This window comes from Centrocercus urophasianus, unplaced genomic scaffold (assembly GCF_019232065.1).
Source record: "Centrocercus urophasianus isolate 14NV4802_14NV808 unplaced genomic scaffold, USGS_Curo_1.0 seq_9, whole genome shotgun sequence".
Taxonomy (NCBI): Eukaryota; Metazoa; Chordata; class Aves; order Galliformes; family Phasianidae; genus Centrocercus; species Centrocercus urophasianus.
The window spans coordinates 36484317-36502551 of NW_024885532.1; the positions used below are offsets into that span (position 1 = coordinate 36484317).

At 39.9% G+C, this 18235-nt stretch overlaps 1 protein-coding gene across 4 annotated transcripts in view; it reads left to right on the forward strand.

Annotated features, from left to right (window-relative positions):
* Nucleotides 1-18235, forward strand: part of PDGFD (platelet derived growth factor D) — a 137690-nt gene that overhangs the window by 77038 nt on the left and 42417 nt on the right. The window contains exons 2-4 of one of the 4 annotated variants that reach the window (XM_042839324.1): nt 1002-1206; nt 5107-5287; nt 5923-5964. In XM_042839324.1, the coding sequence (XP_042695258.1) occupies nt 1002-1206; nt 5107-5287; nt 5923-5964 (428 nt within the window). The remainder of the gene's footprint in view (nt 1-1001; nt 1207-5106; nt 5288-5922; nt 5965-18235) is intronic. The other 3 variants (XM_042839325.1, XM_042839326.1, XM_042839327.1) reach the window with 3 other exon arrangements.

Below are 18235 nucleotides of genomic sequence, written 5' to 3' on the forward strand. Positions count from 1 at the left end.
TGCTGTGAGGGAGCCCAGCTCAAGATCTCCACTCATGGTAAGGGATGTGTAGATAACTATTTCACACATGGAGGCTCGGTTTCAAATATCTTGACTGGAAATTGTGCGTTGCCTAGAAACGATCTGACCTTTGAAATTTCACCACACTGAAATTGACAATGGACACAAGTCCAGCTGTTTGTCAATTGCCAGTGCTGGGAGCCCAGTCCTACTGCTGATCACGGCTGGGTGGTGCAAGCGCATGGTGCAGTTGAGAGACACTGTGACCTGGAGGTGGAACTTGGCGCAGTTCCTGCTATCCTTGGAGCAAGGGATTTACAGCAGCCGAGGCTTTATGTAAACTTTAGGAACAATTGAGTACTTGCTCAGGCAAAAGTTTTGGAATTGTAATTAAGTAATGGCTTGGCTATTAGTTTAGAAGTTACTCAAGAATACGGTTGGTGGGAGAGATTCTGATTTCAGTTTTTTTGGTGTAAGCATGGAGTTGCTGTTTGTGTTGATGTTTGTGGGAGGAAATACTTAAGTCTGGTAAACGAATTAGAATCCCTCTTTTGTTGTTTCTGTTGGTTTTCTCAGAGAACATCTCTCCCCCACAGCACCAGATTTGGGAAACAGTGACGTTTACCTTTTTAACTGATTCTGCCTCACTTGATTGTTCTCATGTTTGCAATGTCTATTAAAGTTTTAAATTCTGTGCTAAAATCCAAATGGTGGGACATGAGTTATGAAATCAGTATTGTTGTAAAAGTGATTATATACTTATAAAATAAAGAATGTATACAGTTGAGAACTGTTCTTATTGTTTAATGGGGGTTGAATTAAGGGACTACACAATGTAATTCCATTTAATAATGAATGCTCTTAGATTTGACTTTAAAAAGTCTTAAGAAGTCTTAGATATTAAATGCAAATAATTTATGCTGTTTTATAAACTGTTGTGTTTTTTGCCTTCCTGTAACTGGAACAACACACTAATTTCTACAAGTTGTGACTACTAACAGAGAGCAATCACCTCACAGACTTGTACCGAAAAGAAGAGACCATCAGTGTGGCAGGGAATGGCTGCATCCACAGTCCTCGCTTCCCGAGCAGTTACCCCAGGAACCTCCTGCTGACGTGGCGGCTGCACTCCCCGGAGAGCACCAGGATCCAGCTGGCTTTTGATCATCAGTTTGGACTGGAGGAGCCTGAAAATGAGATCTGCAGGTGAGTGGCAAGCCCTCTGATGTGGAAGTTGGCAAAGGGCTCCTTTGGACGACCTAGGTTAATGGCATGACCATTGCCTTGAGATTGCAAACGAAAACCTGCACAACCCTGACTTGATCTGTGATGACCCTGTTTCAAGGGTCATGCTTCCAGGAGCCTCTTCCAACCTGTGTTTGAGTTTATCATAAACTGAGCTATCCTAGAGTTGAAGCAGTTTGTGCAAGGTTTTGGTTCTTCTATAACATTCTATACACAAGACACTTACATGCTCAAATCCAGCTGCCATACAGCTCAGGTACTATATTAATGGGTGTTTGTCCTTTGTCACCTCTGTCATGTTTCATCCAGACAGAAACATCTTTTTCAGTAGGTTTATTTGTAGGTATTATGGTGTGAGGGGCAGATAAAAATGCACTGAAAAATGTGGCAATTTTCTTCACAATGTTGTTAATATTTAATGTTATTCTTCACTGGCATATTTTATTTTAAAACTTTAAAATATAGGTCTGCAAACATCAGTATATTCTGCATACAAGTATATCTAATAGATGATAACTCTACTATATCAGTTCTTCCTATTTCCTCTTCTAAGCCAAAGTGGCCATTAGCTCACTTGATCTGACTGATTAACCCAGGTGGATAAACTGCTCTGTGATAGCAGAGCTCAGAGCTGAATCTTGCCAGTGTTCACTAAAACACTATAAATAACATACTGTTTTAATTTTTTAGTTTCTATTTCCTTTATTCAACTATCTGATCTGTCAGAAGGCTTAAGATTGCCATGCACTCCAAAAACCAGATTGCTGTGATGCTGCTTACATCAAAAGCTCAAGTCTCAGCTTCTAGCTCTCTGCCTGATCATGCCGTCATTTTCACCTTATCTATGTGGAGAACTCAGTTGCTAGGATTTCTGTACAGCCAGCCCCTTCTTATCTTATCTTCTTTGGCAATTAATTTGCATGTATAGGGCTTGATACCTCTGTAGGGTTTTACTGGGTGGTTTTTTTTTGTGTGTGTGTTTTTGCTTTGTTAATTTTGTGCATTACCAGTAGAGAAAATCATTTCTGCAGGTTTGCTTTCCATTTAGCAATAAACGAATGCAGACTGAAACTGGCTCTCTTCCCCTTGCACGTTTATTGTCTTGGCAGCTTCTGCTCTGCTCTGGTATTGCTGGTCTGAGATCAGCAGCAAAGTAATGAGTTACCTCCTAGTACCACAAATGCTTTCCCAGATTGAGAGTCTGATGCATACAGAAGTGGCCTGTTAATATTTACATAGTGAATAAACTGTGGCTGACCTTAAATCATTGCATCTTTGAAACAGAGGGCTAATTTACTATGAAGAAAGATGAAGTATTTTCTTTCAAGAGCCATTAAAGGTGGTGGCACAATGAGGGGAAGTAAAGCCATTATCGGTGTTCTGGATTTTGACCTTTTTGGAAGACAGTCCAGCTTCCCAGAGCAGCTAGTTTAAGATGCAGAGAAAAGCAAAGATCTCCTATAATCCATATGTCTATAGAAGCTGGAGAAATACCACGTTCTTTTCAGAAATAGAGCTTTCCCTGGAGTTACTGGAAAACTTTTATTTGCTTCCAAAGCAAGGAATTTCCCAGGGAGACAGCTTCTGATGGCTCCACGCCTGTTTTTACTGTGTGCATAGTTAAATTTTTTTGTTAATGCTTGAAAACCAAGTGCTTTCTTCTGCTTTAGTACCTGACAATCTCTCCTGTGCTGCTGTAGAGAGACAGCATGGCATGTTTTTAATCGAATACTGAGACACAAGCATTTGCTTAATGCTGTGCATATTGGACGGGTAATTCAGGGGCTTTGCTTCCTTTTGTATTTGCTTTTGACTTTGTTCCTAGTGTTTTCTTTTCATTTTTCATTAATGCTAATTATTGTAATTTGCATACTATTAGGCTGAGCTGATTGAAATTCATTCAGGCTGCGGAGTGAAAAGGTACATTTCTGCAGAGCTGTTGCAGCAGGAGGGGAAATATTGAAGGCTTTGCAGATTTTTCTGGAAGTGCTTTTAGATTTCTGCAGGCACTTGATAAGAGATGATCCTGAAAAGCAATTAAGTTCACTAGCTTCTGAAGCTCTGGATAGAAGCATAGAAACAATTGAGATTGCACCTACTTCCATGTTTTTTGCAGCAAAGCTTCTGCTGTTGAAAACAGAAGTGCTTTCTCAGAACTGCATGGATTTGCCCCACGTTTTTCTAGCAGTTCACGGAATCATAGAATCATTAAGGTTGGAAAAGACCTCTAAGATCATCTCGTCTGACCATCCACCTACCACCAATGTTGTCCATTAACCCGTGTCCTTCAGAGCCACATCTGCATGTTTTGTGAAGACCTCTGGGAACAGTTTACATGTGTGGTGAAGGAGCTGTGCTGGCCTGCCATGTCCATGCCCACTGGAGAGCGGGCCCTGCTCAACAACAGTGGAGAGAACCAGAGACCACTTTACTTCTGTCTGGAACATAACTTTCTAATGTCATAAAAAACGTTTGTTTCAGCAGGGTTTGGGCAGATGTAGTTGTTCAGTTACAGCAAATCTGTTATTTTCTGTTCTATGTAATTTGGGGGTTGTGGATGTAAAAGCAGCAGGGCTGATATTCTCAAATTGCAGTGTACTTGGATTTTTTCACATGGGTTCTCAGCAGAAAAAGGAAAGCAAGGCTGCTATGACAGAGCTGTTCATCTCCTGTGATCTGGGACAGAGGAGCGCCTGGTCCTCAGGCCCAAGGCATGGGGAGCTCTTCATCAGCATGCTTCATGTAAGAGTTATTTAACAGTCTTAAACTCCCTCTTTGGAAGGAGCATGTGGTCTGGCAATAAAAGCCTTTCATGAGTGGAGACCTCCAATGTTCTAATGCTTAGCATTGCTGTGGGGATGGCAGCTCTCCCCGTATCTCCTTGCCTGTACTGAGCCTGCCCACCTTGTCATCACCTCTCCCCTGCTGGCTGCAATGTGTGGAGCCTTACTTCTAGTTCCACAGATATCCAAGGACTGCTTTTTTCATAGATGTAATTAAATCAGGACTCTATTCTCTGACTTGTTTTTTTTACCTCCAGTTCAATAAATGAACTCAGTAGATGACCCAAGCCCACAAACAAGCAGGCTGTGGTATCATATGCCACTGCTGTGCCCTCCCATCCCTGGGGTTTGGTGCTTCCTGCTCCTGTCAAAGCCAAGTTTAGGCTCAGAACAACCAGGGATGCACCTGGCCAAGGTGTGACCTTGTGCAGGCAAGAGATGATGCTTCTTCTGGTGACAGCACTCAGGAAGACAGCAGAGTAGTCCCCATTTTCTGCCATAAAACCTGATATGTCATTCCAAATGATACAACAGGGAGCATCTTACCACCTACAAAGAAGATCCTAACAATCACCTTTCATCAGCATGTCCTGTTCCCTGTTCGCCTGGCATCTCCTGACTCTGCCCCAGCACAGCAGACGAGCTAGCGGATGCTGCTGCAGGGAGTTCAAGACCACAAGCAAGTGCACAAGTGCTTGCAGCTGCTTTGCTTGGGCAGCCTACTTCAAATAATATCTTATCAGATCTCTAAATTATTTATCCACCACATGAAGTGCAATCGGTGTGTTTACTGTGTACCAAGCACATCTAAGTGCCTCACATCGCTAATAGAACATGGCTGAAAATACTGCCTGTCATGCTCCAGAAGTACCAGAAGTAGCCATCTGGGCACTCAAGCAGTTGCTTGCAGCTTAGTATATTATGAGCTAAGTGAGCGTGTCTACCATGTGTAACATTTAGCCTGGTGTTTTGTAGCAGAGAACAGGGGCCAGTTGTCAGTTCAGCTTTGCCCCTGTCTGTTTGCAGCCACCAACTGAACCAGAGTCAGGAAAAATTAATTCTTTGCATTGGTTCCCAGGTATGACTTTGTGGAAGTGGAAGATTTATCAGAGACCAGCACAGTTATACGAGGACGGTGGTGTGGGCACAAGGAAGTACCTCCAAGAATAACATCAAGAACAAATCAGATAAAGATAACCTTCAAATCCGATGACTATTTTGTGGCTAAACCAGGATTCAAGATTTGTTACTCCCTCGTGGTAAGTCACCTCTCCGTGTAATAGATGAAAGGCAGATTGTAGTGTAAGAGTGTCAGAGCTTGAAGACTGAGTGGTGTAGCTAACTGCATTAGATCAAACACTGATTGACTAGAAGTATTTTCATTCCAGTGACTACATTAATGCATCTCAAAGTAGTTTTGACATTCTGTCATAAAATATAAAATAAAGTCAAGTCCAGGCCAAGGTTTACACTAATAATACGTTTCAGAAGCACTAACACTTTCTGCACTGAGGCTGCACTGCCAGTGCCTTGATGGATGCTGCAGAAAGAAATGGCTGCTCTAAAAATTCTTTTTTTATGTTCATTTGAGGCCAAATAAAAATAACTTCAGGGGTTATTGCTGTGATGTGGAGTTAGATACAGAGCAGTTTATTTTACATTTGATAAAACTGTAGATGCAAGACACAGGCTGCTAAGGCTCAGGCTGTATTTTTAACCATGTATAAACATGCATTACCAGTGTATCTTGTACAGTTTCAGTCAGTTGAAAAAAGTCATGTTTATTTAGTTTTTGCCTTTAGAGAGCAGGAATGTGTATTATCTTATGTCATTTTTGATAGAAATGTGTATTCCTTGTATTGTCCTGATTAATATTATAATGCTTTTGGTACAGTGTAGCTCAAAAGAGGCAGATTTTGCAAACACTCAGGAAATGGTAAGCAGTAATTTATTATACTGTCATCATTATATTTTCATATCCTTTCCAATTCTTACTCTTCTTTATTCAGTCCACTGTTTTTAACACGAATAAGAAAGCTTAAAGTAGCAGTAATGTTCATGCTGTAACAGAAGAAATCCACTGTTCGAGTCATTTCACTTCAACCTCTCAGCTTTGCATGCATGTATGCCTATGTATGCTGAACAGCGTCCATAAACAGTGCATTGTTAAGGCATTGTAAAGCTGCAAAGATTGTGCTCCCTTGCATCCAAATCGGTAGGCTTCTAGTGGAGTAGGGCATTTGCAGCCAGATTTGTAGATCTAAATCCTGAGCTACTCTAATTTGAAGGTAATCTTCACAGACTAAAATTTAGGCAGAACCCTGGTATGAAAGACCACTGGGCATAAAAAAGAGACAGTGAAGCAGACTTTACCCTGCTTGTATTTCAGTACAGCAATCAAAACTGATGCATTTAGCAACCTTGATTCCATACCACGTATAGCTAGTCTGATAGCATTAAGCTTTCCAACAATGAATGTTATCGCTCAAAACACAGGATGCTGTGCACTGGAAAGCCCAAAAAAGCTACTCTAATTTCAAAACTATGAGTAAATAGAGAATTTTATACTCTAGCAAATCGATACACAAGAATACGGTACAAGTGCACCCTCTGAATGAAGTTTGTTTTTTTTTCTTCTCAAAACAGAGCTGTCTGGGTGGTTAGCAACGTTTGTATGCCTCAGCAAGATGGGGGATGATATTTACCTAGCTGGCTTTCAGATTCTAAACTGTCCAACCTAAAACTGCAGAATTAATATTCCGCCCATTCCTCCCTTATCCGACAGTCCCTGCAGAATCTCCAAGCTCGGTTCACATAGATATGCTGAGCACTGCTGACCCCTGAAGGTTGAACTCATTGTGCATTTGTAGGCGGCAAAGAAGGGAGCATTAATGAAGCATGCAAAAACATATGGCATTTCGTATCAGACAAAATGAAAGATCTTTATGCTGCTCTTTTTCTATCCCTTGTAACTTCTCCTTGACAAAGCTATTTCTGGGAGCTTTCTTGGAAGAGTGTGCACAAGATATGTCCAAATCTTTGCGTCCTTTTTTTTTGTTTTGTTTTATTTGTTTGTTATGTGTGGAGTTTAGATCTACACGGCAGTTGTTTTATCTGTGTACCTGAATCCAACTGAAAATTAAAAAAAAAAAAAAAAAAAAAAAAAAGAACCAAGCAATTTGGAGTGTTCACTTGAGTTTACTGATCAGCTGCATCTTCTTGGTGCCAGAATGGTTGGATTCATATGTCCCACTATCCATGCACCCAGACAACACTGCAGCATTACTTCCTGGCGTTCTCATTTATGCATCTTCAAGAAAGTCAGTTAAGTTCACTTCATTTGATGCAGATCAAGTTTTTACTTAGTTCAGCACTCTGCATGAGGCACAAATGATGTTCCACCAAGCTTAGCAAATACATCCTTCATTATCTTCACTTACTTGTGTTTCTGCATTAACTTCACATTTCAGTACCATTTAGAGAAACAAAAAGGGATTATTTTTTATAGGAGGCATAAATTACACTCATATCCATGAAGATCACATTTGCCCTTGTAAAACAAGGCATGCAACAGAAGCATCCCTTGTGAGATGAAGAGGCTCAGTCACTCAGGGTGCTGGGATTAGAATTCAAAATAGCTCTGGAAAATTGGACTGAAGAAATGCAAGCATGATCTTTAACAGGAGAAACTCCAAAGCCGTATGGATATATGGGAGTGATTAGATGCCCAAATATAAGATAAGGGGCAGTGGGCAAGGGAGCTCAACTGTGAAAAAACAAACAAACAAAAAAAAAAACAACTGAGCATCTAAAAACAGCATTCAGCAGTTTTTGCTTGCTAAGGCTGGTTCCCTTGTGTTTTCCTCTTACGCCACCTCTCTCCATGTCCTCTACCCATCTCTGCCTCTGCCCTCTCCTGTCTGGCTCTGAAGGAATGAGAATTCTGGAGGAGGAGTGGGGAGGATGGTTTCGGAGGGAAGGGGGGAGATCCAACATGCTGCTGGTGTTCTTTGAATCACAGAATATTCTGGGTTAGAGAGACTCACAAGTGTCATTGAGTCCAAATCTTCACTCCACACAGAACCACTCAAAATTCAAACCCTGAATAACTCTGAGAGAGTTATCCAAACAGTTCTTGACCTCTGGCAGCTCAGTGCCATGACCGCTGCCCTGGGAAGCCTGTTCCGTGCCCACCGCCCTCTGATGAAGAAGCTTTTCCTAATGCCTAATCCACTCCTTCCCAATGAAGCCATTTGACTCCTTGGGGGTGGAAGCTACAGCATAGCAACTCGAGGAGCTTATTAGTGAGCTTCTTGTGTCCAACCACTTATCCCAAGTTTAATGAGTCAAGTGTCCTGCTATGGCAAGAAGACAGTCATACTCTGTGATGGTCTGTGATGGTGCAGAAGTAGGTAAGTATGCACAGCTGGTGGCTCATGTCTAGGGATATTTTACATCCAAGGCCTCCTGCTGTATCTTTGTAGTTTGTTGGCATAACCTGAGTATCCACACGGAGAAATGTCTCCCTTGAACATCTTTAAAAACTGTCTTTTCCTTCAAGCTTCGCAGATTGAGAGCAAAAATGGTCTGGAGCAAACCCAGGATGGCTATTAGGCATGAGCCACGCTTAACTGCAAATTTGTTTGAAATTCCTTCCTGCCATTATCAGTTTAAGTGCTTATTTCTCAAACAAATAAATTTTACTCTTCTTCAGAGAGTTACCATAGAAACATTAATTTATGATACACAACCCATCTTTTTTCTCACACTTTATATCATTACTCACTCTATGGACATAGTGTTAGACAGCAAACACTTTATGTGATACAGAAGAAAGTAAGTTATCTTTGGTTACTCATACAGCTGCTGAGGAGGAGGTTGGCATTGTCAGGAGAGAGGCTCCAGCATACTTCAAAGTAGATGTGAATTTTCCAAATCTTTACAGATGTAAAATTTTATTCTACCTTTGCTTTCACAGCAGTTGCCTCAGCTGAGGGATCTTCTGTGTAGCTTAGCAAGTCGATATTCAGTAATCACTAAGAATACAGTGTCAATTATTTTGAGATGTAGAAATTGAAATTAAATTACATGTGGAAATAATCCTTGAGGTCACTGTGTACAATCCTATTTTTCCTTTTGAAATGAAATACTTCCTACATCCTCTTTCTGAGAGGGAATGTTAACAAGGCTGGACCCTACATTTTACAAGTACATTAGCAGGGACATTTACTAAAATAATCTAGAAACTAATTCAGGAATGTGCTCCAACAATGAAAGTGAATGTTTTGAATTAAAATTCCCTGTCCTGCATCTAATTTCATTTTAATGAGACATCTAGAAGATATTGAATTCCATTCGCTAATTAAAACAATAATTTTAAGTTTATTGAAAGAGGCACATATTATACATTTATCACAGTAAATTGTTATTACTTTGCTAATCCTTTCATTAGTCTTAAATTAAATCCATGTTTTGGAACCGTGACTGAAATCACTGTTGTAAACAAGAGCTCCAAGAAAGCTTGGAACATAGATATGTACAAAGATACAAGGTAAAAAAGGTTTACATATACATCTTTTTACAGTTGTATACAAACGTAAGTGCTTTTGCCTATCTTTTCTTTTTGGTATCATTTGTGACTAGGAGATATCATATGGTATCAATGACAACCTTTGCTTATTTGTGAATTGTAAACCAAAAATGATGTACGTATGGATGTAAAAACAGAAGCTTTCCCACTATATGTTTACATGTCAAAATGTGCATCAATGTGCTAGGTCCCAAATAATTTTGACCTGTTTAAAGTGATGGTTTTTTGCATGAAAAAGCCTTTAAAAAAATAATGGAATATGGTGAGCTTTAGGTTTTGATCTACTGTGGAATATTGGAAAAAAACAACTTTGTGCCAAACATTCAGGATATAGTTCACTACTTGTGGTCAAAAAAAGAACATTGGTCACAAAGTGGGTTAAAGCAGCACAGACAGCCTAATAAAATTTAATTACTTTCACATGCAAAAAATGCTGACCTGTTCAAATACTACATTTAAATTATTTGGTACTTGGCTGTTAAGCTCACAAGAATACACCAAAAATTCAAAGCACAAACAGAAAATTAAAACGTACAGAATAAAAGCTGATCCTGGTACTCCTAGTCATGATCATTCTGTATTAAGTGAGTGGCTCCCTCTATTTCAGAATATTTTTTGCATAAATAATGCAACATTAGGATGCAGAATTTTAAATAAGTAATAAGCAGACTTCCTTGTAAGAGTTAATGTGATAGCAAGAAGATTCAGCCACCAGATTCATAAAGACCATAAAAGATGACTGATTCTTTATCACTGGCCCCAGGGCTGAATCCAACCCAAAAGCTGCATGAACACTGCTGTGATTTTGTTTTAGCTTGTCATTTCTTTCATAGAACAGACATTTCACGTCTGTCTCTAAGACAAAATATTCTGCCTGAAAAGCTAATATATCACATGTGACAACAGGCATGATAATGGTGCATGAGCACCTTCCCCAATTTTAGATAATCCACAGAAGGAATCCCAGTAAATTTCCGTAGGTAGAAAAGAAAGGAAGAGGGTGGGGAGGGGGAATGTCTTGGTTAATGAAATTGTTGAACGTGAGCTAGATCTCACAGTGAAGAAGCCAGAGCTCACACACGGGGAAGCTTTATCAGTTGTTCTGTTTTTCTTTTTCTGATTTAGGTTTTGTTTTGTTGTCCATGTTAGACATAAATATATATATATATATATATATACAGTCCACATGCAAAACTCATAACAACTTATATGAGAAAACATATTTTCTTAAGTTCTTGCAAAAGCCTATTTCTGTGCTTTTGCTCAAGGCATATCATCCTCATAAAATTAACAGCCAGAGGTACATCTTTCAGTAGATTGTAATTAATTCCTTTCTAATTAGATAAAACTTGCCCAAAATCTTTAACGTTCTTTTCTTAACTTTACATAAACGGACTATCTAAGAGATTATCCATGCACATTGTTTTGACAATGTGACAATTTTGACAAGGTGCTGCAGTGCTTTAAAAAGCAACGTAAAATAACATGGTAAAAAGGGAAATTTTGCCTCTGTGCATCTGGAGGCATCTCAGAGTACCGAGATATGAAGAGAAGCAATATGTTCCATTTATTAAATATTCTTGAGCATTTAACAAGTCTCAGTCTGCTGTTTAATTCATCTCACAGACCTAACTTGTCCCTCAGCAGGGTTTTATGAAGAAAGAAAGGTGGTGTGGTAAACAAGAGAAACTGTGTGGTAGGCAGGAACGCTTCTGTTCTCGTGATACTCAGAGGAGAACCAAAGATAGTGAAGAAAGAAGGAAAAGTGGAAGTGAAATAGCTCAGTGATAACGATGCTGAAATAACTGGGTTGACAAGGCACATCTGGATGGGCAGTTTTACAGACAGCGTTATCTGCTCTAGAGACAACAAAAGTTCCTAATTAAAAGAATCAATTCAACATCACATCTAAGAAGCACGTACCTCGAAAGAGGGAAGTCTGTAAAAAGAAGGGCAGCAGTAATGCCAAAGGCAGTGGTTGGGGGAACCGAAGACCCAAACAAGTAAAGATTCCTAAAATTTGAAAGGATAAATAAAAAATCCAAAGGACAGAGACAGTGTGACAAGCAACATCAATCTGCATCATCAAGGATGAGTAAGAAATCCTCCATCTTTTCCAGGAAGATGTCCAAGTATCACTTGCTCTTTTACAGGGAGAATGGCAGATAAAGAAACTTTTATAACAAGGCGGTGAAGGCGAGATCTGTGTAGACCAGAGGACTTGTGTCAGGATGGCTTGGAAGGAGAAAACCCCAAACAGCGTGAAATAGGAAAGACCAGATCTATAACAGAAGGAAGGCAGGTGTGGATCAGGCAGAAAGCAGAGCAAAAGTGGGCCATTTCAGTACATCAGCCTCTTGGCAAAACTTCTGGCTGTGAAGTTGAGGCTGGGTTTGGGGATGTATCAAAGGTGAAAAGAATCTGCCAGAAGCTTGGATGAGAGAAATGTAGTTACAGCCAGGGAAATACAGACCTTCTGGCAAGGGAGATACCAAAACCAGAAGAAGCAAAGCCCAGTAAGTACACAGAAGTTACTGGAATTTTTCAGACTTCAACTGATAAAACGTTTGTTTTAATCAGAAAGAAAAATAGACCTAGTTGTCCATGTTTTCTCAGCTGCAGGCATGTGTGCCTGGCGGTTTTGTTGTTAGAACAGCATGGTGGAGAGTTGGCCATTTGTTCTCCTCCATCTCTGAACTGTCGACAGCTCAGTTAAAGTGTGGCTGCCTCACAGAACATTGTCATCGATCTGTCTTAACATAGCAGCAGTCCTGTCTGTGTTCAGTTCCTGCTGAAAATACTACATCTTTAATCAAATAGTGTTATGCACTGTGTGAGAATTCACCAAACTCATGGCAAGGGCCAAGGACAAGAAAATGTAGCACTTTACAACTTCAAAGGATTACACAAATACAAGCATGTTATTTACAAATCCAGCATCCTGTCCCAAGTAATTGACTCTAACAAGACTTTAAAGACATTACTCCTTTACAGCAGCCTTAGGTTTTGAAGTACTGCATTTCCTGCTGGCAGTACTTACCAGTCTTAAGAATGCGTTAGGAAGTCAGTGACCAAAGAGGAAATTCCTACTTTTCCAAGGTAAGTTGGAGATACAAAGATGAAAGCAGAAAAAGATCATCGTGTCCAGTACAAAGAGGGTAGTATGTTAAACAACAAAAAAAAACCCCACAGAGTTTATTTTTGTGGTAGTTCTCAAAAGCGTAGGTAGCATCAAATTAATTTCTTGAAAAATACAGTGGAAGCAAATTGAAAGATGCAAATTTCAAGAAGCATGCAACCATACTGGTAGTGAGATGTAAACAACTGCATCGTGTGTAAGAATAGACAGTAAGGGCAGCAGGTATGCTGAAGCTGTGGAATGTGATTTTGCTAGGCTGCTTGGCCATGTTTGGGAAAATGTGAAGATTCATGGTGGGTTTTCTATCCCTTCAGCTTGCATGTCCATGGTGTTTCTCAGTTCACAATCAGTTTATAGCCCTAGTAGCTGGACACATTAGAAAAAAAAAAAAGAAAGCTAATCTTCCCCGTTTTTCAGATATCAAGCTATCCCTATTAAAATATGGAGGAATGGAATTCTAACAGACTTTCAGTGTCACAGAGCACTGGAAAGATCATAAGCAACCACTGACAATGAAAGAAATAACTCTATGATTCCTAACTGTACATAATCTTTGTGAATGAGTGACAGTTAAAAATAAATGGACACAGGGTATTCAAGACATTTTTGCACTAAAATTAATTAGTTTTCATAAGGATTTATGTGTCCTGGCTTGCCATTCTTAAAAGCAGTCACTTCATTTATGCTGTATATTGTGAAGATTTTTGAGGTTATTCACAAAGCAATATTCTTAATCAGCAGTAGGCAAGTATAGGTAGCAGAAAGTTAGGAAATTAAAACTGTAGTACCTGAAATGAAGAGAGGTGTTTACTGTGCTATGGGAGAGGGTGGAAGTCATCCTATTGCATGTCACAGCTTTTTGCATCTTTATAACCAAGCAAAATATGATAGCTTGGATATGGTATTTCAGTATTGTAGTAGGGATGGCCCTATTACCATCTCAGTACAGTTCCTACTGGAAGACATCACAAGGCTCTTAGGAAAGACTTTGTAGCTAAAATCTATTGTAAATTTGACCAATAGGAGGACACCACAAGAACGGGTGGGGAGTAGCAAATTGAATGATAGATGTGTGGGCCTCTCTACACCTACACTAAAGAGGAAGATTAAATCCACTCATTATCAGTTATGTTTACCCCAAGCAGTACCACAGTGCATATGAAAATAAGGTGAGTTTACAGTGAGACTTCTTCAATGACTCCCATTAAATTGTCCATCACATTAGCTGTTGGATTGTAAAGTTGAGGTCTTTGAGTTGAGGATATAATGCTGGCACTGTAAATCCATATTCTGTCCTTTAACTGCTTTACTATCAACTTTAGAATGTTATCATATGGAATCATATATGAACATTTCACTTTTTATTTGCTTTGGTAACACTGGATGGAGGTTTTTTTAATAGAAATCTAATTCTAGATTACAAAATTGTAGGGAGAACAGAGATGCCATTTTTTTGATTCTGTAAGAGATTAATTAGACACTGGGCTTGTTTACCAGTGCTGTGAAGAGCTGTCAAGTAACTCTTGTCTGGCTGCAGGGGAAGAGGAAATGGTGTGTTCTTCCCACACTGTGTTTCCTGTTGATCAGTTTCTCTTCTACTCTTACACAAAAGCTGAAGGTGCAGTTTAACTTCTGTGTGAGCTGTGTTGGAGAAGAATAGGAAGGCAGTCTGCTGTCAGGTCTTCTTTCCAACAAAGCTCCAGCAAAAATGACTGGTGAATTGAAATGTGATAGACTTCCAACCTACACTGAAGAACCCGTGAAGACACTGCACAGCAAGTGTTAATTGCAGTTTCCTTTTAATTCAAAACAAGACTTCCACACCTTTACATTGCATGTCTTGTAGAGGCGGGCTCCTAGGTGCAACTTTGTTTTGTGCTACACCATTATTTATGCAGTTGTGTGTCAACATTATTTTACAAAGCCTGGCAGCACAATCTTGCTTTTGTACTGGTCTAGCCCAGGTTTGCATTGCAGGTCTATTTCAACCTTAGAACACTTTACTGTGTTTTTGTCATTTTTGGCAAACCAGGGGAAACAAAGCTTTGAGAATAATGCCTACTTAATTGCTTGCAGAATAAATCCTTGCCTTGTTTGTTGCAATAGCCATAATCACTGGAAAATACAGTCCTGGATCAAATGATACTAATTCATTTTAAGGTTTCCACATCTAAATTTAGAAGGGTTTGTAGGCTTCTTTTGTTATTATTCAGTAGTATGTGGTGCAGCCAAACATATATCTGAGAATTAAGAGTTATGAAGTCGTTTGGCCCATTTTTCTGTAAGGACAAGAATTTTCTGCTTTGTAAGTGTACCGGTTGTTCATCTGTTAATATTTTTGAATATAACGAGAGTAGGAGCATTCCTCGTGGGAGATTTAACCGTAGACTAATAAATCACTATCAGAAAGACGTTTTTTCTTTGATAATCAGTTTTAATATCCTCTTTTCAAAGGCAATACCATTGCATGCGATTACATTCCTTCCTAATTTATTATTAAGAAATCTGTCTGTCATGTGTGTCTGTCTGTTTCAGATCTTTGTAGAGTGCTTTCACTCTTCTTTGTTTATTGCTTAGTCAAGCAGTAACACCCACATTCAGCTTTTAATCTTAAAAAAATTTAAAAAAAAAGAAAAATTGGGCTATCCAATCCAAACAGAGGCTTTTTTATATTCTTTTCAAAACTTCTCCACCATTTCTCAGCTTTTTACAGCATCTCTGTGATAGTGAAGGGAACTGAATCTGTGTGAACCTGTGAATCTCAAGTGTTTCCTGGGCTGTCTATGAGAACAGTGTCATACCTGAAAGCATGCTTAGCCGGGTCTGTATGACCGTGGCCAACTTGGTGGCCATGACAGTGGGAAAGTCTTTCGGTGTGTTTTCCTCTGTTAGCACAGTCTGTCTTTGAGCTCCATGGTTTTCTAGGTGTATCTTCCTGTTCAGCTTGTATTTAGAAAGACATTAGGCTGCATTTCTCTAGGGTAAACTTCCCCTTTGCTGGACTCAGGTGGTATTTTTGAGATTTCCATGCCCTCACAAAGACGGACATGCTTTTTGTTGGGTTATTTTTGAGCTGCTGGCAGACTTGGCTGCTGCCTGCTGCTCTCATGAGCCTTATGGTGGCAGCTCTGGGCCAGGCCCTACAGGCCCAGACACCTCACAGCTCCAATTTTCCCACCTGGAAGACAGGCACACAGATCCTCTGTGGAGTGCCATAACTTCGGCAAGGCACTGCAGAGGCATCCTGTGTTGTTCCTATTTGCAGTCAGGGATTCTGTACCACCAAAGTGGGTTGCATTGCCAGATTGTTAAACAAAGGGCTTTGTCAGCAGCACTCTTCTGTTTGGATGTTTGTTTATGTGCCAGACTTACCTGAGATACTCTTTAATTTAAGAAACTGTTTGACTACAAAATGGAGAGCAGCATTTCCAGATTCAAAGCCAAGAAGATGAAACGGCAAACCTTGGCTTCAGAACATGCCGAGCCACAGAGCTTTTTGATTTTTGCATGAGTTTGGTGGCTGGGAAGAGGCCAGTGGCTATTCTTACCATTCTTCCTCCTTGGGATGCATTGTAACTGGAGCTCTTGCAATCTCTGCACTTCTTTTTAACAATTTTCAGTCTCAATCTGACTCTGCAATTCCAGGCACAAGTCATCAGAAAAATTCCTTCCCCTCTGCTGAAGAAGTCCCTGTGCATGCAAGCCTGCACTGTTCTGTGCTCAGCACATTGCTTCTAGCTCAAATGACCTTCATGATATGCAAAATTTTTCCAAAGACAGTCATAGCATTGCATAAATCTGATTTAGATTTTTTAAGACATATTTCTCTATTAAATTTGCAGCCTTCTGTTTTACTCCGAGCACTTTATCAAAGTCCATGCGTATCTTCACAACAGTGTAGATGACAGATGTGTCACAGGCTGCTTCTGATTTTTCCTTACATATGCATATTCACACTCATCTTTTATTAGTTGCAGGTTTCCTAGTCACTTTAAACTTGATGAGATAAATCCTATATAAAAAAAAAACTGTTACGTAAGTACAAACTCCTGCAGGATCAGATCCTCTAATAAAGAATTCCTTGTATCCCAAATTGTCAGCAACAACTATACAGTAGTCAATCAAACATGCTATCCATGAGCCAAAGCATAAGAACAGGTTTTCTGGCTGCATTGTTGACATAGTTAGTTTGGGAGGTAGCACAGATACTGGGCTATTTCCACATGCAGGCCATTTCTGGTGGATCACTACCTCATTTTATATATTAGTGTAAATGCAGCTCAAGAGTTCTTATGTGGAGATTGGTCTTTTCTGTAGTGAGTTACAGTCAGTGGTATCTATGAGTTTAGACAGAAAAAAAAAGCATCATTACTTAGCTCTGATGAAAAAAAAAGATGGCATTGCTAGCTCCATACTAGCTAGGGAACATCTTCCAGGTGTGTTATGAAAGAGATCAAAAGCAGAGAAAATGCTTGTAATGCCAGCACGTGACATCTGGAGGCTTTCACAGATGCTGATTTTCTGGTGGAGCCTTGGCATGTTCAGAAGGGTTTGTCATCCCGAACAAAGCTGGAAGAATGGATGAAAGAGTTCAATTAGGACCAGCAATAAAAGCTCAGAGTGTAGTTTAGGTCCAGAAAAAGTGCTGTCTGGTATTCAGGAGAGACTCGATTTTTTAAATCACAGTCACAGTCCTTCTGGCTCTCTTCTGGTGTTTTCTCCCTGTAAGCCTGCATTGCTGAAGGAAGTGAAGAACCCCTGGTCTGCTCAGACCAGCACTGCAAGGCGGCAATGGCATGAGTCTGGATCCTCCTTGACATCCTCATAGATAAGATTACGAAGCAATTTCCAATTTTGATACTGATACCAGGACTGATACCAAGATTAGAATGGTTAAAACTGACTGCTTGTAGCTGTTGTGTGGAGAACACATCACTGTTTTCCAGCAAAGCCACCAGTGCCCACAGGCCTCATGGTGTTCTGAGCACACAGCCCTGCCCATGGCAAGAAGATACGCAGATGCTCAGCTGCACCCCAGCAGTGTGGAGAGGACCCACCTCTTCCCATGGACCCTAGGAGGCTGTGATTTGGGGAGTTTTGATATCCCTTTGGTGTGAAGAAAGCTTGCTCCCCACATTCTTGCAGTATCCCTATGTGTCACCTTGCTTTCCATGCTACCAAATTACTCGCAGATTAGTTTCATGTTGTTCCTTTTTTCTCAGCCCAGGTTCTTGGCACTACTTCCTTTCTGAGTCTGTCTGCGACACCAAATATGATTTCTGGTTTAGACCTTTTTTTTCCATTTACATTCTTCTAAATGAAAGCTTATTTTTCTTTCCTACCTCTGCTCCTGACCTCTGGTAGTCCTGGAATATTTCTTTGTATTAAATGGTCTTTAAAAGACCTAATTTATTTTTTTTCCAACTTTTAATGTTTTTTTTTCCAGCTTCAATTTCTGTGACATTTTCTAGGTCATTA